Here is a 24986-nt window from a genome sequence, read left to right as displayed (position 1 = left end):
TTAAAAACACTAAGAGTATAAGGATTTTTTCCAATTTATATACAGGTGATAAATATCTTTCTTAATTTATTGATCATAAATATTATGCATCTCTTTATAGTTCAGAAAAAATCATAACATGTGAAGAACAATATATCATTAAAAACAAATGTGACAGAACATTGGGGATATTAAGAAACATTAAAAACACATTAAAAATCCTAAAAGTTGATTAAAATGGGATAATATTCTAAATAATTTATTAAAAATTAGTTACACAAATTGGATTTATTCAATTACTGTAAATATTCAGAATTCTTTAGTTTCAAATTAAAATAGTTTTAACTGAAGAGCTTTTTTTAATATATTATTTTCAATAGAATTTTTTTTTCTTAAAAAATTGCTCCATTATATTTTAAAATTACCTAAGATTATTTTGGTTCACTTTTTTTATTATTTTTTTTTAAATATCAGTTGGCAAATGATGCACAGTATGATAAAATCCCTCTAAGATTAATGACAAAGTTTGAATTTTTATAGTTAAAATTTTCTTTTTTCCTATGATTCGCTAAAAAAATATTATGTAAAGCAAATTTTTTAATACTAATTAATTTGTTCAAGGCTCATTTTGTAAATAATTTTTCATTCGTTTTAAAATACGCTAATAAATTAAAATTCGCGAAGAAAAATGTTTAAAAACCGTTATTTCATTGATGTGAAAAAATTATACATGCGTATGCTTAAACTAAGTTTAAAAAAAATGACAATGCCTCAAAATTTGCATGTAAAATTTTTTAAAAAAATCACTAAATTTAGATATAGTATTAAAGAATATAATTTTGGCAATTCATTTTCGCAAGCGTAGAAATTATCTTTTAATCTTTGATCTCACATTTTGGCTCGACAAAAAAATGGAGGGATATAATTTTTTTAGGACGTCATGAATTTTAGTTTCTGAAAAATCTACTATCAGTAAACAGATGTATGCATATTTTATATTATTCAATTTCAAACCTTGATCCACAGTGGCAAGTACACATCTTACCGAACGCAGAACTGCTGAAAAGCACTTAAAAAGACAATACAAACACTCAGAAACTGAAGCTTTCTGAACATCATAAAATAGATACAACAGAAACGAACTACACTTAACAAAAGCGTCAAGAACCAAAAATGTCTACTAAAGAGGAAACAGCGAATCAAATTTTCATGGACTGAGTGGGATCAACGGCGAATGTTTCGTAACTTCATGTTTCTTAGGAGTCAATGGACAGCTTTTTTACTAAACACCTGCAATAAAAACAGAAGAAATAATATGTTAATAAGTTATAGATAAAAAATAATTTAATAAGAATAAAAAAAGTTTAATTAGAAGCATCTCTCTATATATATATAACACTAACGTATGTAGCACAGAAATTACCCTTATTGTCGAGTGGCGACAATCAAATGTAAACAAAATATCGTACGAATTTTACACTGCTTCATGGGATATATTTAAAGCTGCATTAAATTAATTATTTCTCTTAATTAATTGATGGAATTGCAAAGTATTATTAAATGTTTTGGAAAGGATTCACCGTGTCAAAAAAAAAAAAAAATAGTCAATTAAGTAAGTGAAAATAAGCCAAGAAATCATCTTTTGATCTTTGGAAGTTTCACACAGAAAGTTTAATCGAGAGGAAAAATAGGCTTAACTGTCACCACATGGGTAATCGCTGACTTGCCTATGGTGAGTAATGTTAATATCTTCCAAAACAATTATCAGACGAAAATTGTCATTTTATTATTTTAAGATTCAAAATTACCGAAATGAAATTGATAAAATTAAATTTTGTGTAGTTAGTATCTCTTAATTTTAACAATATTGTTTAGTTCAATTTGATACACGTTTTTAAATGTTATGTCAGAATTCAAACTCATGCATCGTGACATTCAATTGCTTGCTTTCACCAATCATTAACTCCGTAACAAAATTTTCACTTTCGCTTTTATTTCATAATATATACACTTTTTAATTTTAATTAATTCAAATGAATTCATGTTTTTCCGTTCGTATCAAATAACAAGGTAATTTTAAAAAAATATATATTCTATTACAAAAAGTCAGTATTCTAAGCGAACAAGTCAAACAAAGGCAGCTATTTTATTGTAAATCTCTTCCTATTACTGTGCTAAACGACTAGGGATGACGAATATTTACGAGCAGTTATTACGTAACCAATATCATAAATTCACAAATACCAGTGATCAATACTTTTCAAAGAGGGGCGTGATTCATATCCTTGATACGATCTTACTGGTGATATTTCGATTACAGGTTTTGGATCACGATAGAAAGTAACAATCGATACGATCTGTCCAATGGAAGCTCTCGAACAAAACAGAAAAGGAGAAATCTGTGAATGGGTTGAAAAGTGAACGGACCGGTTATTCATGGAATTATGGTATCATTGAATTGCATATCACTGAAATTTATCGGAGTGGTGACTTCACTGGAAAGTGTGACCTTGACTTTTCGATATTCGCATTTGATGATGCACTATTCCATACAAATCATTTTTAATTGCCTGTGACATGACTTTGCATATATTCTGTCTATTGCTGGCGCCATCTGTTGATAGAATATAGAACTAAAGTAAATATTTTAAAGAAATGACATATTTATTTAATTCAAATTTTTCCGAAAATGGTTTACTCCAATAAAGAAATTAAAGAAATAGTTTTGAAAAAAAAATCACATTTAAGAAATAAGCTGAAATAGATAATTTAATTCAATCACACGTTACTTAAATTAGTAAATTAAGTATTAATTACAATTAATAAATTTTATATTTAATACTAAGTAATAATTTTTAATTAATAATATGATTGAAATAACAGATATTTGGAACAAATATTTAAAAATAACGATAGCAAAATTATTTGTTATTCAAAAAATCGTGGATTATGCATCTCTATAAACAACCAGAAATTATGATAACTTTTAGAGGCTCTTATTGGTGAAATTTTAGAGAAGTTGCAGCGCACTTATAGGAAGAATAGTTTTTTCATCTTGTGCAGAATGTCTGCCAAAAGAGATCTGGAAACTAAAGACAAGATCAATAGGCGATCTTCATAACGATGAAATGCATGTTTTGAACTTTGGAAATCATCTTTCAAATATGCATGAGTTTGCTAAAGATGTAGGTAATAGTTTTATTTGATATGATTGATATATGTGTTTCAATTTATGATAACGATTTGATATGATAACGCATGAAAGTTAACAATAATTGTTAACTTTCCTGCAACACCAAGTTCTAGGATCCATTCCAACAATGCAAGATATGAAGGGTGAAAATAGAGGAGGACATATACTGCTAAGAAAATAAGTCACATCAAGATGTACTTTTTGCAATTATTGATTTAATTGAAATGTTCGGTTTATTTATAGATGTATACTGGACTCACCCTTTTTCTTTGGAGAGACGGCTCCACATATCTCCACAAAAAATAACTAACAAAAAGAAGAAGAATCCATCATGACAAAAATACACAAACAGCAAGGGACATGACACACTGTTCCCCCGACAGAAGAAAAGGCACTGGAATCCACTGGATGTAGCACTATAGCCGCGTGTCGCCGAAGTGCTTGTCGTCCCACCGAGTGTCGGTGTGGTAGGTCTGCTGACTGCTGGGCCGCTCGTCCCGTAAGCTCGAGAGGAAGGTGTTGTCGTTTGGCACTTGTGTGGGCTGGTACAGGTAGGGGTTGCTGCTGCGACGCTCGGCCTGCATGAGACGGTGGGCCGCACGGTCCAGTTCTTCGGGGGTGAGATTGATGGCCTCTGCCAGCTCTCGCTGGGTAGCCTTCACGAATTCAGGATCGCAGTAGCGGCCCAAGCCTTGCTCCTGCAGCACCTGCAAGAAATAAAAGAATAATATCACCGTATATCTCAGAACACAGTAAAATTAGCTGTCTAAAGCTTGGCGTAGAAACGAAATTAAAATATCTCAATTTGAAACGAAAAACGGTCTAAAGAATATCATTATCGAAAATGCTTACAAGGAATCCAAATTTGCCTCAAACTCTGGACCCATAGGTGTACACCAAGAAATCGTACTCGCCTAGTGAACCCAAATCAAAGATTTAACTTTTTGAATCAATAATTTTGATATACCTATATTGACTCAGAAGATCTGGATCATAAAAACCGAAATAATTTTTGAATTTTAATTCTAAACTTGAAACTTCAAAAATTAAAAACTAGCGACGATATGTAAAGAAGAAATGCCAGTTAGAACAGTGATTTCAGTAATCAGCGATGTTCTAAAAGCAATGGAAAATTTCAGAAATAAATTCCTTTTTATAATATGCAATCTTGTAATTTATAGATTTGTGTTTTATAGAGAAATAGTCTGGACACATCACCATAAAATAGAGCCCTTCTCTCTGCTTGTAAAGTACTGAAGTGTATTGATATTCTGTATTATTACCATTACACCAAATCTTCAGCATAAATTGTAAGACATTTTATGTACACAAAAAATAAGTGACTGAAAAACATGACCCATTACGTTGGCAGAAAAAAATCATTGCTCTCAGATGGATAAATATTCTTATGTAAGGAAATTACATTAAATTCCAACAATCCTGTCAAATGTAGATTAACGACAAAACCCCCTTGATTTCTATAAATGTTTTCTTTTTAAGTCTTCCATATGATATTGAAAAATATTTGTTGTGGTTGTTGTTTACAATTCATAATTGTATTTTACTTTTTTTCCTAATTTGAAACAATACCAAAGTGAAAGGAAATTTTGTACGGAATTGTAAATTATTACACTGACATCTAATTTTGCAAGAATTTAGTTATGAGAGCTTTTTCTCTTAAAAATAAAAAAGGAAAAGAAAATCTCCCCCTTTTTAAAGCTAATCATAAAATTGACACAAATAAAAGTAACAAGCATGGTTTATATGACAGATGTTAGGTAACATTAATAATCTTGTCTACTAGCTCCTTTTTTTAAGAAAAAATTGGTATTTTTACAAGAGCAAGAGTTAACTATTAATGTTACACTTCATGAAACTCTATAAAAAGAAACGACACTTTTCAGTACTTTCATGAAGGAGATAGTCCCCTGATCCGAGGACGGATACTCCGATGTGAGAAACATATCGTTAACTTGAACTATTAATGTTAAGAACCATTAATAGCTGATATATTTGTGAACTAATAATGTTAAGAACCATTAATAGCTGATATATTTGTGAACTATTAGCTCACAAATTACAACATTATAGAGTTTTGTCAATCATTCAACGAATTTTATCCTTGATGATATTGCCAGTAATGCCTCAGAGAAGTAGAAAATAATATGCGACCTTACCGAGCTGAAGTTATTAGAGAATATTTTGAGGATAAAGGTTTGATGCGAGTAGATAACCTTAATACAGATAATAGATAGCAGACCTTAATTCTACATCATTTTTGGAAGACAAATAGCTACACCAATACCTTTCTGAGTATGTTAAATGCATTTGAACAAGCATTGCTGCATGAATGGTCTTTGCTTCCCATTTCGGTTTCCAAAAATTAAATGAAATTATAGCAAATCATTGCTGGCATTGTATTACTTATAAGGGAGAATGCAATCTGTATTCAAATCCATTGATTTATTTTTTTTAAAAACAAATTCTTCATTTGTTATTTTTCTCCAACTAAGGATTTTTGTGGAATATATTTACATAAATTGTTCTTGATAGGTTTGACTAAAAAAAGACAAGTTCAATAAATAGCTGTTTAATCTTCAATTGTTCCAATATGTAATTGTGGCATATTTTACTATCCAATTGTTATATTTATATGCTTATTTGTATACAAATTAGATGTAAAAAAAACAACACCTTATATCTTAACTTTTGAAGGTCCTTTTATAATACTAAATTCTTTAAAAGGAATACAAACCCTCCCAACAAGATTTTCTGCACTGCCTATAACTCTTTCGTCAGGATTGTATTTCTGCATGTTGTTTGGAATCTCAATACCGTTCATTTCAGGTACATACTTGCTGGGTCCTGCAAAAATAAACGTTAAGTACAAATAAAATTATTGTATGACTAGATTTTAGTTTCTTTACAATACAGTATTACCCCTGAATTACGTTTCCAGTAATTTGCAAGCCTTTTTTAAGTATCGATGTATTTCTGATAATATAAATAGTTCCGGACCTTTTTCCCTTCCATGTTTTCTTAGTTATTCATTTGACCCGTGAAAACGCAAAAGAGAGGTAATACTGTACGCTTTTCAAATATTTTCGCATTAAAGCATTTCATGAACTTATAAGAACTGCATAAAAACTTTTCTAGTAAATGAAAATTTGCAAAGCTGTTGTAAAATCGAAGTCTTGTGAATTTTTTTAGCTCGTAAGTAAGAAAGCTTATACCATTCATTTTATCCTCAGCAAGCATTTTTACTTTCAGATTACCTTAAAAGGGTAAAACAAAGATAATTCCAATCTACCATTTCGTTTCAATAAATCAATTTCATCGTTGCCATTCTCAATAGTAATTTGTGAAAGTTCATTGCTGTAAATTGCCCATCACTGCAAAACGCTTAAGTAGCTCTTTCAGATGCAGTGGTTAGGTTCTTGCTACAATGATGAAAATGTTTAAATCAACAGATCAAAAAGTAAATTGCATAAACACCAAGCAACACTTAGATAAGTTAAACGATACTTCTTATTTAAGTTCAGATTCCATCACAACTAATCGAAGAATATTTGCTACGGATAATATCTGAATATTTTCATGGAGAATTATAAAATAATTATAAATATAGATAAATTTTATGAACTTCTATCGCTATAATTATGAATGTTTTTGGTCAACTGGTTTTGAGAAGCACGAATGAAATTAAAATATTGAAGATGATTATCAAGAAGCTTTGCTTCTTTCATTTTCTGCTAATATATTGCACAGATGTAGCCGTGAGCTCTTTATGTAAGTAAAACTAAATTCTGTGTTTTTAGAAGAAAAATCTTCAATTTTGATATTTGTTATCATTGTTTGGAAATTAAAAAAATTTTTAGGATTAAAAGAATTAAAATAATAAGCTTAGTAAAAAAAGCTGTAGAAAAAATTAACATCTACTATAAATAAATAATAAAAAGAAATTTCAGTTTCCAATTATGAATCTGATAAAACAAACAAACAAATAAACAAAAAAAACAACACTCAGTTTGTCGATTCCAAAAAGTAAAATAATTTTACATTTGCTTACGGCAGACGATTTTTTTTTGTTCCAGAATTTTTGAGAAATTTCAGCAACTTAAAATGTTTATTTTTATGCTTTTTTCCCTAATTTTCAGTTAATCAATTTATTATTATTAAATTTAAGTGTCTTATTACTGAAAATCGATTTAAATTTAATAAACAGAACATTCAATATTTTATAGTTATGTAATAAAATCATACAAACGCACACACACACACACACACACACACACACAAAAAAAAAAAAAAAAAAACTAAAATTGTAAAATAGTGAAACTAAAATGATTTTGGATTTATTTATTGCAAACGAGATTTTTCGTCAAGAATTTTTTGTGAAGCAGCAATTAAAGAAGGGTATATTTTTATGGATAATTTTATTTATTTGTAGTCAGTTAACTGTTAAATCAATCAAATCTTTTTCAAGCGAAGCATATTTAATAATAAGAAATAAAAATTATCTATCCCCGAATAGGGATTTTTATAACGTATAAATTAATTCGGTATTCAGATAAAAGATGGTATTTCATCTGAAAGAGAGAATTGGAGAATCTGAAATGTGATTCTTGAGCAGAAGTAGTACGTGAATAGTCATCACTCATCTAGTAACAGAGATTAACCATGTCCAGATCTTTTAAAAGGCTTAACTTCTAATGAATCGAAGAAGAATATATCATAATTTTTCAGATAATATATATGAATTACAAAATAGGCTTCAAGTTAAATGTGTATGATAATATGATTAATCAATGTATTTAGTTTCATGAAAAATTAATGAACTTTTAAAATCCTATTTTATTTGCTGGTGAAGCTCTAAGAACAGCATTTTCTTGGCCACTGATAATGGCTTTTATAATTATTAATTTCCAAGAGACTTATCTTTGGAAACATTGAGTTTTTTTAATGTCTTTTGTAATGCCCAGTTAACTAAGTCTCTATTTTCCTTGGACAGGGGGAAAAAATATCAGTCGTTTACCGTGAAGCGATGACATTTGAAGGTAAACTAAACGGTCTAAATGAATACTAACGCACAGAATTTTAGGGCAGTTCTAAATTTCTGAATATAACTGGCTGCTGGGCGGTTTCTCCTGAAATCTCCTGTTAGAGGCTCAGCCTAGAGATTTTCCACATTGAACTTAATCTTTAGACATGAAAATGTTAACTAAAAATGTTACTGAATATGGCTCAAATAAATACAGGGCAATTTTAAAATCATGGGTCAAACTATAAGGGCATATTGAGTATGTAGGGAGAAGTATCTTTACAATATATCATGGGGTACTAAATACAAAAGCAGACCATTACAGAGAACTGTTGTCAGTAAATTAAGATAAAGAAGCGGATATCAAACAAAATTTAGAACATGGATGCATCCAAAATCATTGGATAAACTTTGTAAGCTAGGACAACTGTCTGATATTAACCACAGATATTCCATAACAAAAGTGTTCCTCGACATATTTTTTCAAACTTGCCAAAATATCTTTGAATCATCCTGTAGATTATAATTGAATATTTATTGTAGATTTTATGTAGCTGCATGTATTTCATGAAACACGATGGCAGAGTTCGCAACAATTTATGTCAGTAAGTAATGCCGATTTGAGGGGAGTGTCACGTAATTGCTTGGACTCAGCGTTCTTATCCTCCGGACATAAAAGGTGAATTGGGAAATGGCATGACAATGAGATTATCTTGTAAGTGGTTGGGCAAAAGAAAAAAGATTTTCTTAAATGAAGAAAAAAAAAGAAGAGGAAGATCTTACATTAATAAATGAATCAAGAAATCTTCTAATGTCATTCACATTCTTGTTTCCCCCCCCCCTTTGACATTTCAAACCACTTACCATGATAAGAAGCTCTGTGCAGCGGGACGTGGTTCCGTCGATCCACAGGGGACAGCGAGCCATCCTCTTCTGGAGCGATGCCGGCGACAGCCATGACAGGCAGGGGCGAAAACCTGAGGGAGGCAGCGATACGGCTCATCAGGTTGCGGTCGGGAGACTCCCCGGCGGGGGGCTTCTCGTGGCTGGCCTGCTTGGTAAGGCAGGGCAGTCGGAAGGAGCCCCCACTCTTGCGCAGGAAATGGCGGGGAGGTGGGGTCGGGGGCTGGGTCCGCTCGTCCGACTCCTCAGAAGACGGGCTGCGAGCAAGGCGTGGGAATTGTTAAGGAGAAGAGTGGTTAAGGATGTCAAGGATTCAACATACGCAGGTGACAGAACACTATCTAAATCCTTACTGAAAAGTTTCTCAGGGATGCTGTTCTCAATGACATTTCCTGCTTCGAAGACATGCGCAGGGAATTTAAACTTTGATATATGATGGAGGCCATATTAACTATACAGTGCATTGTGTAGCCATTTGACGAAGAGTCTTTATTTCCATTTATAAGCTTCACATGAATGTTCCAAAAGGCAACAATGAAATACTTTTTTTTTTCAAATTGCTTTTTGATAAACAATTGTAGAAAAGACCTATATTTGGCTATAACGATATTAGAATTAGATTTAAACTGCAATTTTGGAAAAATACTAAGATGGCTATCTGTAAGAATAGTTCTGTTATAAATAATGCTAGCAAAACATTATTTTTTTTTTGCATTGTAAAAAATGTAGTGGTAAAAAAGGACTTTTATTTCTATTGCAGAATTATTATAATGTGATTTTTTTGTCATTGGGATATTATTTAATTCGTAATGCGGCCATTTTGCACATTTTAATATTTTAAAAAATTCTCAAAAAAGAAATTAAAATATTTTTTTAAAAAATAATTTTCTTTAATCATATGCAGCTATTCAAAACAATTATACTGTTTTGATAAAAAGATAAATTCATGGATTCTAGTGTTAAATATATAATTTTTGAGAGAAAAAAAAAACAGCACAGATTATCTATAATATTGTTCGCTGTCTTCTTGATACTGTACAGCATGCATAATATCATACTTTTTTTTATGCTAATATGGAGTAGGTACAACCAGAATTTTATAGAATTAATTAACCAGAATTTTTTGTAAGAAGATTGCAATTCATTGGAATCATAATCCCATCACTTGTAAAACTGATGGAATAACAGACTTGAGGAAGATAGGGAGATTTAAAAAAGTCAATGTGTAAATTTTTTTAAACATTTTTTCAGTCAAATCAGCGGAAGTCAGCGGAAACTCAAAAGAAAAACATCCCTGATGAAGTTAACCTTTTGTTACAGTAATGTTAGTGGCAATTTAAACAATACACTTACATAAACATTTTTAAGTTAGTTTTTTAACGCAAACACATAAATATCACATGCATATAAAAAGTAAGTACACCATTTATAGTTAAGTGTGGTTAAATATGTATAAAAATAATACATTCATATATACGATCTAATTTTAATAAGTAAGTTTAAATAAGCAAAGTATATCAACAATTCATGCAAGTTGTATTATTCTAGAATATCTTCAGTTAATAACTCTTATGTTAAGTAACAAACATTCAAGAGTTAAAATGTTTTAAATTACATTTCATGTTCCATTTGCATTGCATTGCAATATTACTTGGAATAGGTATATCAAATTAGTCAATAAGCAGTCAATTATATCCACGACGAATGTTTTTGAAAATTTCTATTTAGATCACATATTTTCTATTTAGCACAAATATCACTATATTTCTTATAAGAGTTAGTCGGATTCAACAAAGGGTTGATTGTTTGTCGTATGTTTGCATGTTTTACAAGTTTCTGTACTTTCAGAAACATGTAAAGTTAAATATGTCAAATTTGGTATGGGATTTTATGACTACAAGTACAGTTTTGTGTCAAATTTTTGCTTGAATTGGTTGTGAAAAATGTGTCTAAACTACAAATTCGATTTTCGGATGCTTATTAACTGCAAACCAGGGATGAATCGCCAAATAGCTCGCCAAGGATGACACGATAGATTCAGTAAAAATGCCAAATTCACGCCAAAAGTTAATATTTCATAACTATTGCGCGCCAGTGCCATGAACGGCGTTCTCTAGACTGACACGCTTATTATAATGCGAGGAAGTTTTACGGAGACCACTCCCGCTGGTTTTCTGATTATTATCACCGTGAAAACATCGTCCAGATTTTCACAATTTTTTTGTACAGCTAATGTAATTTCGCCAAATATAGATAACAATGAAAATATAGTTAATACATTTTAAATATGTGTTTATTATTTTACCACAATACCTAAAGCATATTTAAGCTCTTAGTGAATACTTACAAATATGGATAAAAGATTTCATCAGTACACGAAACAAGAGCAGTTGTTATGTGAAAGACAAAAACGTCAATATGATTATAATGTAGCCAAAATGGTAATATGAGTACATGGATATCTTATTCTAAATGAAATCGTGCAAGAGTTTGAAATATTAAACACGTTCGTGAAATAGAAAAATCGTTTACCATTCAGATTTAACGGATCTTAAAATCATCATTTGAAATTCAAAATAATATGACAAGATGTCTGAGAGGCATATTGGTTGTTCGATGTCAGATTTACTCTATTTTAATTTTTAGTCAATGATCGTTGAAAGCAAAATCCTTGTTCAGTCTGTAAGCAGCAGATACTTTATCGTTCATTTATCCTATATTAAATACTATAGATATAATATATAAAGTCTAACTAATAAACCCGGTTTATATAACACAGAATTAGGCCTTTCAATTTAAAAAATAATCAGAAATACTATTAGAAATTTGTACTTTAAAAAAATAAAAGTGTAGACTTTACATTATGAAATTTCTATAAAATTCACTAAGGAATTGAGAGTACATTAAAAAAAAGTTATATAAAGCAAGTTTAGTATGTAATGTGTATTTTGATATGATATAAAAATGTTTATAACATTAAGTATTGTTTATATTTATTCAAATTGAAAAGGCTAATTTTTGTATCTTTATAAGAGTGGTTTTATTTACACTAATAAAGGAACCTTTTTATAATATGATTACAAAACGAAATAGAATCTTAACCACACAGAGTTAGCGTATTATTTTCTGTTTACAAACTAGAAAAAAATATCCGCAATGGGTAGAAAATAAAGAAGTCCAAAATCGGCTATGTTTCAAATTTTCAAGTAGGAAATCTAATACTTCACTAAATTTACATAAATATTTAGAATATCCAGAAAATGAGATCCAATGGTCAGTTAAAAGGAAATAAGATATTTAAGAACAAAATTATTTATTTTCAACTAAGATACATGCCTTGCACTTTTTTTTTTTTTTTTTTTTTTTGCCCAGAAACATATTGTTATAGAAATTAATTTTCTCATTCGGCAGGTCCAATGTAGTGAGAGTATGGTGTAAGAGTCAGCTGGCCTCAATAACAAATAATGATATTTATTAACAGGAATACACAGGCAGCAAAACACAGTCAAGACGTACACAAGAAATACACAGCAGCACTCTTAGAACAAACATCAGCCCATAAATAGTAATCAGTAGTAAAAACAGTCACAGCACACAAGCGACCAGACAGAACTCAGCAGGAGGAGGGAATCTACGTAGCTATTCACTAAGGACTCTCCAAACGCCTGCTATTCTCCACTGTCTTCTTGCTTTGGCTGTACACAACTGCCGATTCACTACTATACGACCGGCTACTCCACACACGACTCGATGCTGCTTCAATACTTATCTCCAAAACCCGGTGCACGGTACTTATTCTCAATCCACTAATTGCTTGAGATCCACTCAACGTTTGCACTTCGTTGAACTAATTCAACGTTAACTCACTATACAACCGACTTTGCGTCGAACTTCCAATTTTTTATAGTTCCGAAGCAGGGCACAGAAGGTACTCGACAATCAAGCATAACTCGCCTTCTATTAATCCTATCGCCCAAATTCCAGATGATTCTAGTGTCTTCTATTTTGTCCTCAGTTTTCAAATTCGTCGCCCAAGCCCGGGATCATTGATCCGGCCTCCTGTCAGCATGCAATAAAGCTGATCGTAAAACTATATTTCCTGCAATAGAGCTAACTGTGCTAAGAAGCAACATTACAGATTTATAAAAATATTATACTGGGAAACCATATGCTGTATCTCTATATCGAAGAACAATAAATAGTGTTATAATATCCACATGATAACGTTGGCTCAGTCAGTATGGAACCTCTTACTAAAAAGAAAGATCTTAAACAAAACGAGGTGAAAACAAACAGTCTGCTTTGTAAAGGAAATAAAAGAGGCTACTTCGCAGTCAAACTCAGTAAATTTTTGCGTTGTAGCAATTGTATGGACATGAGTTTCGTCGTAGATGAAAACGATGCCAAGCTACTTACTTTAATTGCACTACGCAATATTAATGCATTCGCGATTCTTTCACAGTACATATTGCCTTGGCAATTAGTGGCGATTATTTTCGGTTATTGATTTATTCCATTTATTCAGACCCCCGGGGGGCACCTCGAAATGAGGATGAGATGCTTCCGGCATGATGGTTGGATCTCGCCACTCTGGAGGGTACACAAATAGGTGGGGGATCTGACTCCTCAAATCGATGACGGGACGTACTTCCTTCGGGGAGGGTTGTACTGTGGCCAGTGATGGCCATTAGGACTCAACCACAGTTCCAGCCAGTGTTGCTGTTTGCGGAGATCCGGTCATTCAATTTTATGGTTTAAATCCGTGTGCCTTTGTGGCGAGTCGGAGAGTCGGCTGGCTGACTATTCCATTTATTCAGAAATCGTATGAATGAGCACGCACACTTCACACTATAGAGTATATAAATTTTCCTAAATATTATCTTAACTCACTGCAAAACTTATGCGTCACTGTGTCACCTAACATCGATGTACCTGTTTAGAAGACAACTGAAAATAATCGTATCACATGCACCCTCCTGTGATGGAAGCAGAGAACTGTGGCATAAATTACCATGGAATTTATTTTCTGGATATTCTACTTAATATCAAATATTTAATTAGTTGTTTACCCCATTGTGTAACCAGATCTATAGAAAAGAGTTTGACGTTATGAGGAAAAAGAAGAAAGAAAGGAAATAATAGAATAGTACAGATATAGAAAGTATATAGTTAAAGAAAAGTCAGGTGCTAAGAAAATATAAAGAACAGTGATAGAGATAGAGAAAGTCCCTACTCCGCCATGGAGATTGGCGTGATCCAGGAGCCTAGGAGGTGCAATCCTAGTGAGGTGGTGCTCCCGCGATGTGAGTTGTCTTCAGAGGATCCCTGGAGGGACCGGTGGCATACGGAGGAAGAGGGGACGTGGAGGTGCATATCACTTGCACAAAGGGTGCTGCAGAAAGAGTGCAGGGGAAGCGGAAGAGATAGAAGAGAAGGTGAGAAAGTTATTGAAGAAAGATGTGACCAAGAGGAGAATGAAAAAGCTTTTCATTATTCTCCAGTTGCAATCTGAGAAGCTTTCCAAGAAAGCTTATTCAGATTGCAACTGGGGATAGTTTACATTTTAAGTAAAAGCTTTCTAAGATGTTCTTATGACTTTTATAATTATACTTTTTTGCTTTTAGCAAATACATTTTATGTATTTTTTTATTATATTAATATAATTGGTGGTTAGAATGAGAAAAATTAACAGGCGTTAGTGTTTTTGGTATCTCCAACTTTCATTGTATAAGATTTATTATTTATTTAATTCGTCAGAAAAGTCTGAAAAAGCTTTCATACATTGTCATAACTTAATCACATCTCATAGAATAGGAAGTGATGATTAAAACCTGCATAAAACATTTTTTTGACATTTATTTTCCATAAGAATTTGGGATATAGAAAATTAATATTTCAGGAGAAAAATAAAAGAAAATGGATAAAAATTAATGAAATCCTCTGATCAAAAATAAAATAATACAATTTGAAATGAAAACTTAACATTCATTCGAAAAATACTAAGAACGCGATGAATTAAAAATATATATATGTTTTCAAAATGAATGGTAAACGCCTTGTAATAGGATATAATGTCAATTTTAACGTAAAAAAATATATTACAAGTCAAAACTTAAAAAACGGTAGGATGTTTTTTTTTTTTACAAATAAAATTTGTTAATAAAAACACAAGCAAAATAAAAAAAAAATCTTAAGGTGCTCCAACTTTGTACATACCTCATGCAAGAAAAGGAAACTTTAAAAAACTTCATGCTAAATGAATCATGCATTCTTGATCAAACTCATACAAACATCAAAGGGTGAACAACACAAAATCTTGAGGGATGGTGAGTAACAACGTCAGGGGATTTTTACACTTGACTGCACATCAATAAAATAAACATAAATAGCAATGTTTTATACAATAAATCATCAAAAAATAAAATTTTATATAATTGTAGTTCATAATATATTCATATTATGAACTACAATTCCAGTATATTTCAGTCATTTACTGGAATAATGTTCAATGTCGCATCGTTCAGTTCGAAAAATTTAGATTAATAAAAAAGAAGATTAATTTACTTTTTATCATGACAATATATTTTAAGGTGCATGCTATACATCTGAAAAAGCGAAATCAAATTCAAAGGAAGAAATCTAAAATTATGAAAGAAATGACTATTGTCAATAGCTATAATCTGAAAATAACTGTAGCACTTATCATGGCAAATATCTTGAAGAATAAAACTGTGTGTTTGCAATTATCTCAGATTTACAGCACTTCTAGTGACAAACCTTGGAAATTAAACTGATTTTGCAACGCTCCTAATGACGAAATTGAGTGTTAAAATATTTCTGATATTCATTTGAAAATAATTAATAAAACAGATTCTTTTGTGCAGCATCTTCGAAGATTTTTACTTCGAAAACTAGGGTAGTTGTAGAAAAAAAATTTGTTGATTCTAGAATAATCAATTTCATATAAAATTACCTCTTGTATACACCATACTGTAATCAGAAGCACCGAGGCTGATAACGGCGTACTTGTCAGCAAAAGGAACCTCGAGACACATTCTAGTCAAAATATTATTCTAGAATTATAAAGTTTTATGCTTCGGAAATTCATCATTACTGCCATTTCGAATCAACGATTATATAAAATGATGTCCTGAATACTCCGTACTATAATTAGAAGCCCTGAGGCTGATAAAGGGGTACTTGTCAGCAAAAGGAGCCTCGAGACACATTTTAGTTAAAATATTATTCTAGAATTATAAAGTTTTATGCTTCGAAAATTCCTCATTACTGCCATTTCGAATCAACGATTATATAAAATGATGTCCTGAATACTCCGTACTATAATTAGAAGCCCTGAGGCTGATAAAGGGGTACTTGTCAGCAAAAGGAGCCTCGAGACACATTTTAGTTAAAATATTATTCTAGAATTATAAAGTTTTATGCTTCCGAAATTCATCATTACTGCCATTTCGAATCAACGATTATATAAAATGATCTCCTGAATACTCCGTACTATAATCAGAAGCCCTGAGGCTGATAAAGGGGTACTTGTCAGCAAAAGGAGCCTCGAGACACATTTTAGTTTAAATATTATTCTATAATTATAAAGTTTTATGCTTCGAAAATTCCTCATTACTGCCATTTCGAATCAACGATTATATAAAATGATGTCCTGAATACTCCGTACTATAATTAGAAGCCCTGAGGCTGATAAAGGGGTACTTTTTAGCAAAAGGAGCCTCGAGACACATTTCAGTTAAAATATTATTCTAGAATTATAAAGTTTTATTCTTCCGAAATTCCTCATTACTGCCATTTCGAATCAACGATTATATAAAATGATCTCCTGAATACTCCGTACTATAATCAGAAGCCCTGAGGCTGATAAAGCGGTACTTGTCAGCAAAAGGAGCCTCGAGACACATTTCAGTTAAAATATTATTCTAGAATTATAAAGTTTTATGCTTCGAAAATTCCTCATTACTGCCATTTCGAATCAACGATTATATAAAATGATGTCCTGAATACTCCGTACTATAATTAGAAGCCCTGAGGCTGATAAAGGGGTACTTGTCAGCAAAAGGAGCCTCGAGACACATTTCAGTTAAAATATTATTCTAGAATTATAAAGTTTTATGCTTCCGAAATTCATCATTACTGCCATTTCGAATCAACGATTATATAAAATGATCTCCTGAATACTCCGTACTATAATCAGAAGCCCTGAGGCTGATAAAGCGGTACTTGTCAGCAAAAGGAGCCTCGAGACACATTTCAGTTAAAATATTATTCTAGAATTATAAAGTTTTATGCTTCGAAAATTCCTCATTACTTCCATTTCGAATCATCGATTATATAAAATGATCTCCCGAATACACAGTACTATAATCAGAAGCTCTGAGGCTGATAAAGGGGTACTTGTCAGTAAAAGGAGCCTCGAGACACATTTTAGTTAAAATTTTATTCTAGAATTATAAAGTTTTATGCTTCGAAAATTCATCACTAATACCATTTCGAATCATCGATTATATAAAATGAACTCCCGAATACGCAGTACTATAAACAGAAGGCTTCCAAAATTGTACTTGTCAACAGTAGGAGCTTCGGAACACATTTCAGTTAGAATTTTGTTCTAGAAATATTAATGTTTACGTTTCGAAAATTCATTATTACCGGCATTGCGAGCATTCTCAGATTGGATAGTGCAAAAACTTTATTATAAGCTAATAGTACTCCTGTAATACATGCTCCGGTTCGAACATTAATTTTCTTTTTAAAATATTGGGTATACACAGTGTAGAATTTGCTTATTTTTTTCTGCTTGTGAGTTATCTATAAGGTGTTTCAACAAGTATAATAAAATTATTTATATACTTAATCCTATTTCGTATTCTTATCGTATTATATTTATTTGAATGTAGAAAAGTTATTTTTCTTCTATCTGAATTCCATGTAAATGTTAAAAAATGCAGTATATTTAATTATGAAATGAACCTTTAAAGAGCAATTCTCCAACGTAGAGAATGGATATACAAGAAGTGATTTTAGAAGGAAATTTATGATAAGTAACATAATTTAACTGCTTGAATGTTATTTAAAGATAACGATGCAACACTGAACATTCGCAATACAAGGAAGCATGTAAATTTTTTTTGTGATGAAATGCAACAATGACTGTCTAGAATCCACAATTTGAGAGAAAAAAAAGTAAAAATTAGTTATAAAAATAATTTAAGGATTAGCAAAGTATTAAATAATTTTAAATTTATATCCATGTGGAAACTTACGCATCTAACTAAGCTTTAAAATGTAATTATTGGAAAAAAGACAAAAAAATAATAAAAAAATTTTTTTTTCTTATTAAGCATACTTTTTTTGATATAACATATCTAATGAAGAAAATAATTGAAGAAAGAAAAAAATTTTAAGATAATGAAATACCACTGGTAAAAAAAATTAAATAAAACTCTATTAAACTTATTTATTTTATTTTATTAATTACTGTCAATTTTTAATATTTTCTAATTTTATTAACTACTGTTACTTTTTAAATATTTTTGTGTATCTATATATATATTTCTCATTTGATAGTTTATTTTTTTATCATTAACGACAAGAAGTAGAAACTTCGATAACGAATATCTTATTAATATATATCTGTAACGAAAATTGAAATCTTAACAGATTGTGAAATAAAGGATAATTGTGCATTGATTGATTAATTTTTCATATTATGCTACTTTCAAGTAGGTATCAACATTGTGCATCGCTTTTGGGCAAAGTTTGTTACCTGGATTGTGAGTCCCTGGAGAGCACATAGTGGTTGGGCATTGCAGCCCTGTGCATGGGACTGACAAGGTTGAGCGTGTTGACAGGAGATACCTTAGCGTGAGAGCGACCTGGGCCCCGGGCATTCGATTGTTTGCCGCCTTTCCCCCAGATGTTACCAAACAGCATGTGGTTCCTCTGCAAATACAAAATTTAAATTATTGAGATATTGTATTTAATTCAAATGAATAACGGTGGAATTTTTAAAAATACTCTGAGCATTGAAATTTATGTGTCAATAGTGATTCATCACTTTTCTGGCTACACAAGGGTCATGTGTTCTCGCTTGAGATAGGTTATCTATCCATAGAGCAGATGGCATGGGTGATAGGTTATCTATCCATATAGCAGATGGCATGGAAGACAGGTTATCTATCCATATAGCAGATGGCATGGAAGACAGGTTATCTATCCATATAGCAGATGGCATGGAAGACAGGTTATCTATCCATATAGCAGATGGCATGGAAGACAGGTTATCTATCCATATAGCAGATGGAATGGGTGATAGGTTATCTATCCATATAGCAGATGGCATGGGTGATAGGATATCTATCCATAGAGCAGATGGCACTAGAGTTAGGTTATCTATCCATATGCATATGGCACTGGACATTGGTTATCTATACATATAGAAGATAACAATAACAATCCTGTGCGAAAGCAACGGCAAAGTTATGATGTTTCGGAGTTTCACGGTGTGACAAAATGATCATGAGCACACCAACATCATCATTTGGAATAGCAATTACAATTAGTAAGTTTAAGGGAAAGATTAATCAATTAATTAAAATTAATTGAACTCGTTTAGACGAGCGCATAAAGCCCTAACGTCTGGAAATTTGATATAATTATTTATATATTTGTTATGATAAAATTATTAATGAAGATATAATATTTTAATTATTTATGGAGGAAAGAGAACTCAAATGGATTTACATTGCATGTGCTTTACTATGGGTACTGGTTTAATGAACTATTTTGGTTCATTATTTTCGAAAAAAATTTCAGAAAAATTTCACGCTTGTATCTTTTTGTAGCTATCTAAGGTCAAAAAAGAAATAATTTAGAAAAACTTAATCCCCCAGATTGGTCCTAGGTCTTTTAGAGACGGAAAATTTATATAAATGTTGTCAATTACTGCTCTAGGCCTTTTTCTAGAACTGGGTATAGCAAGATCGTATGCTGACAGTTGTCCTAACTCGTTACGAAACTGGAGCAATCCTGTGAAGCAGTTTCTTTGGAATCTATTTCGCTATGGATGGTATATTTCCAGGATATACAAACTGGAACCCTTTTTTCAGCGATAGCTCTTCTTTTCACTGACACTAAAACTAATATCACACAGAGGAACTCGGTGGACAAATTTTTTGCAATTAAAATATCGTATTCGTATCGCATTTATATTGTCATTATGAGAAATGTAAGTGCATTAATTACAGTAGGCTGAATGATTTAGATGTAAAAACTAAAATCTATTTATTAAATTTGAACGTCGAAACAATATCATTAAATGGAAGCAGATAGTTTTTCTTGCTATCAGTTCGGTTTTTCTGAGATTTAAAGACAACATGTGATTTTGTTTGTCGTTGTTGTACCAGTCAATGATTAAAATAAACCCAATAAAGGTAAAAAAAAAATTGGTTAACAAGTAAAGGTTGACTGTACCGAATAATAGATCAATTCAGCCAAACGTATCTTTCAATGAATTTAAAATAAATTCTATAGAAGTTATTCTTCGAATAATTAATTATTAAAATAAATCACGGCATTTATTTTATAAAAGAAAAACGATATCAAAATTTTAACAACTCAATGCAATAACAGATTTTTATCTTAAATCGTCTGGTTGAAGCACCCAGACCAGAAGACCAGTGTGTAAGATTTAATAATGACCAATGTTTTTTTAATGACATCCAGTCACCCCGTTACCATAAAACTAAACTGTATAAAGAGGGATTATTGGGACTGGCTGTTATACTCATTAACTATCCACCTGTTGCATAAGAAAGCAACGGCCATCAAAAGTTCAAAGAATCTTCAAACTATTGGTAAAAGGCTAGAAATCTTTTCCATCATTTTTTAAATATATTTCTAAATTTTCAACGTATTTTAATATTGTGTTAAAATTATCACTATCCATAATGTGTTCTGCTATGTAGTGCTGAACCGAAGTGTTTTAGATCTTTTTACACTTCGAATATCCCACATTGATAAATCTTCTTTTTACTAGTATTCTGATAAACAACAGTAATAAGACGCTATTTTTCAAGGAATTATTTTTAATAATAATTTATATTCAATTGCCTCGTTCTATTTTTGAATGAGTTTCAAAATTTTGACTTCATGAACTATTTGAGTAAATGGGCAAATATAATTATTTACTTTTCTTTATTTATTCACGTATTCCTTTTGGGGCTATAAATAAACCTATTTAAGGGAGATGTTGTCATTTGGAATCATACTTTTGATTACCACTTGATTTGGCATCCACCCTCTTAGACAGCTAAAGCATATCATGCCAGACTTTTATGTACTAGATTCACATATGATGGTATGAGATCTCAAATGCCTTATTCTGCATTTGTACAAGAAAAACCTATCACTAGCCAATAAAGGACAGTCCAATATAAAAAGTGCAGCTATAAAAAGATTCGAGACGAATATATTAATTTTCTAACCCTGTGCATGGGCAGGATGTCCGGCCCATCGTCAAAGTCGTCATCTTCCAGATTCCCGGAGATGGCTCGCCTGAGCTCGGGACCAGCCTCGTGGAGAGTACGAAGCCCAGCCTATAAAAAAGAAATATCAGTTACCACTACTATATATTAGTTAGCTATTTAGAGATTTTTAGATTATTCATTTTCGTATCATGGTAAATTGTTCCTGACACAATTATTATTGGATTTTTCTTAATCATGATTATGCATCAGTTAATGAAACAGAAATTATATTATGAATTTACTTCAAAAATTATTTCGAGAGAGAAAATTGCTTGTAGAAGTGTAATTACCTATAGCTCAATTTTGAAAAACAAAGCATTTGATAAGTGGCAAGGGATAGTAAATATATTAATAACCCATTTAATATATTAATTATTAGTTAATTTATTCCCTTATTAGAAGTTAATTAGCTAGTTAAGTTATTACTTCATAAAAATATGCAAATTTCCAACAAGTTTAAACGTTAAGCAGGAATTTCAACAGATTTATTTCAGTTTCTTTTCAGAAAAATCTGAATTGATATAAATAAGAAGTGATGATAACTCACGTCTGTTTACATTGCGATACACAAGCAAAGAGACGTAAATTTGTCCCTTTAGTGATTTTACCTCAGTATCTTGATAGGTATTTTATCTTTAAAAGACCTTTGTAAGCATACTGGAATTTTATCGCTTCACTCAGAGCGTGAGAATATGCTAAAGTTATCGGTTTTCTAGAGCGCATGTTAAAAATAATTAAATAAAAAGAAGAAATTGGATCAGGAAATAAGGGAACACTTTAAGATTAAGTTAATATGGGCTAATTTAAAATGAAAAATTAGGAAATTAATTAAGAATGAATTTAGATTCAAAAATATCGTTACATATATACGCATAATTAATAAAGTTTCTTAGAGGTTAGCTAATTCTAACAGATATATCGTCTGAGTAAAACAAAATAAAAATTATCCATCCTATTTTTACTGTTAATTCACATTAAAAATCATTAATGTTTTATAAATTGTATTTCAATAGCGCGTTTCTCAATAAAGATTTTGCTATTATACTAACTTTTTTACATTGAATTATAACTTATTGAAAATAACTGAGCAAAAGCGAATCAACCCAAAAAATCATTAAAATAAATAAATGATCCAATCATTGGCAATTATTTTTAAAACTCTCCTCATTTAGTTTGACAACGAATTTGCTATAGTGCAGTCGCATAACGATGTAGAGTAATAGGACGGGCAAAACATCAGTGTTTTGTAATCTTAATGGACTCCCAACGACCTGTTAACATTTCTTGACCATATATATAATGACTACTGTCCAACCCTGAAAGAATGGGACTCATCGATATTGAATGCAAAGGTATTTTACTGATTTTCAAGGGTTTGGGGGGACGGGCTAAATTTCATAGCGTGAGAGCTTGGTGAAAGGCACATCTTACCTGCAAGGCCACCGTGCTCTCCTCGCTTCCATCTCCGAGGGCCTTCTCTCGTTCCTCTTTCCTCTTCTTGAATCTCCTGAAGTAGTCCTGGATCAAGAAGGTGGCATAGAATTTGCCAACGGTCACGTCTTCGTCCGCTGGGGAGAGAAAAGATTTCATTTCAAGGTTATGCGATTTTTTTCTAACACAATTTTATTTTATCACTTTTTTATTACTTTCAATGATAGCTTATCTCCTAAAACACTGGCAGTGAAAAATAATAAAGGGCAGAGGTTTATACGGAGTTAGTGAAATCGAAGTTCATTGATTTTGCTGAAAGGTGAGTGACATCACACTTTGCTATCAAGTCTAAAATTTTGCTATTTTTTATTGTCTATAAATGGAATTACATTAAAATATTTTACACCTTTGCACTCGGAAGGATAATTTGATGCATAATTATTCGTTTAATACATTGACCTATATATTACACCAAAAAATAAATGTATGTAACTAACTACTTTAAGTTCAATTTCTCTGAAAAATGAATCTAGATCTTTTTAAGATTCTGCAGGTATTTTTAACAATTAAAATTAAATAAATAAATAAATAAGATGACAATATGATGCACTGTCTTGAATGGTGATTGAGAGAAGATATTCGAGTGCAAAGAGTTAATTGCTCTATTATATCAAGACACAATGACAAAATGAAAACCTTCATTTAACATTAAAAAGCCTTTAAAGTAAGTCTTTTAGAGTCCTAATTCAACATCCGTTTTATTGAAGAAGAGTATTATATAAATTTAAGCTCGTTTAATCTATTGAATTATTTTTGCATCAGTATCCGTATGAAAAAATAAAAGGAATAAATGCAGATTTTAATATTAAAAGAATACTCTGTATAAACAAAATTGTATTATTTTTAGAGACCATGTAATAAAGTGTCCCAAAATTAATGAAAGATTTGAATTTGTCACCATTCGTGCAGTAAAGTGTTGAAAACACTTTTAAAAAACCATTGGCGGCTGATAGTTTAGGATATGTAAAAATTATAGCATTACACGATATAACAATAAGTTTTCAATGTTGAACAGTATTCCAAAAATAATGAAAGTTTGGTAGCCACAGTTCGAAATTTTGATATTTGTCCCACTAAATCGATTTAACATCATTGGATTTCTTTTTATGGGGTTATTTGAAGACAAAGGTCTATACCAACAGGCACGCGTGCATTGAAGGAGGAAATTAAACCCTGCATCAACGAAATTCAGTCACATTTATGCAAAATGTTAACGGAAAATTTCGATAAACGTGTGTGTACATACCAGCAAAGATGTGGAGGTTATTTGTCCTATGTGTTATTACATACATGACCCTATCCTGTGTATTTTACGATTCAATAAAAACATAAAAAATTAAAGGAAAAAAAAACTGTTTTTTTAAATTCAAATCTTGCGCTAACACATTGTTCTATCGTGTAACGCTAAACTATCAATCGTCAAATGGTTTTTTCAATAGGGTTGGAAACACTTTACTGCACGAATGCTCTAAATCTAATCACTCTTTGTAACTTTCTAGCACATGAAAAGTGATAGCAATCTTAAATAGAAAACTTCCCTTACAAACCAAACGCAAAATAAGTCTGAAAAATGATTCTGTAAATTATGGGAATCCATTCGTTACCTACTTGTAAAACAATACTCAGAAACCTTCCGAGGAAACCAGGAAGGAAATACAGGATTTTGGCAAAAAAGAATGGGAATTTTTAGAACTTAATTGTCACAAATTGGATGAACACCAGAAAATATTCTGAAATTTCTATAGTTCTTGATTTTTCAAGATTGGTATTATAATGACATACAATAACATATTTACCAGAAAAGATCTCCCAACTAATACTAAAAGGT

General features: G+C 31.2%; 1 protein-coding gene across 2 annotated transcripts in view; it reads right to left on the bottom strand.

Annotated features, from left to right (window-relative positions):
- Positions 1-403: 403 nt before the first annotated feature.
- LOC129956888 (muscle calcium channel subunit alpha-1-like) overlaps positions 404-24986 on the bottom strand; it is a 239297-nt gene continuing 214714 nt past the window's right edge. Inside the window, exons 40-46 of one of the 2 annotated variants that reach the window (XM_056068900.1) lie at positions 23099-23235; positions 21626-21736; positions 18907-19082; positions 9078-9373; positions 5928-6037; positions 3433-3879; positions 404-1269 (exon numbers count right to left, since the gene is read on the bottom strand). In XM_056068900.1, coding sequence (XP_055924875.1) covers positions 3589-3879; positions 5928-6037; positions 9078-9373; positions 18907-19082; positions 21626-21736; positions 23099-23235 — 1121 coding nt within the window. In that variant the 3' untranslated portion in view covers positions 404-1269; positions 3433-3588. The remainder of the gene's footprint in view (positions 1270-3432; positions 3880-5927; positions 6038-9077; positions 9374-18906; positions 19083-21625; positions 21737-23098; positions 23236-24986) is intronic. The other variant, XM_056068901.1, reaches the window with a different exon arrangement.

Source organism: Argiope bruennichi, chromosome 11 (genome assembly GCF_947563725.1).
Source record: "Argiope bruennichi chromosome 11, qqArgBrue1.1, whole genome shotgun sequence".
Taxonomy (NCBI): domain Eukaryota; kingdom Metazoa; phylum Arthropoda; class Arachnida; order Araneae; family Araneidae; genus Argiope; species Argiope bruennichi.
The sequence above is the reverse complement of the archived record's forward strand: the minus strand, read 5'-3'. Positions and strand labels throughout refer to the sequence as shown.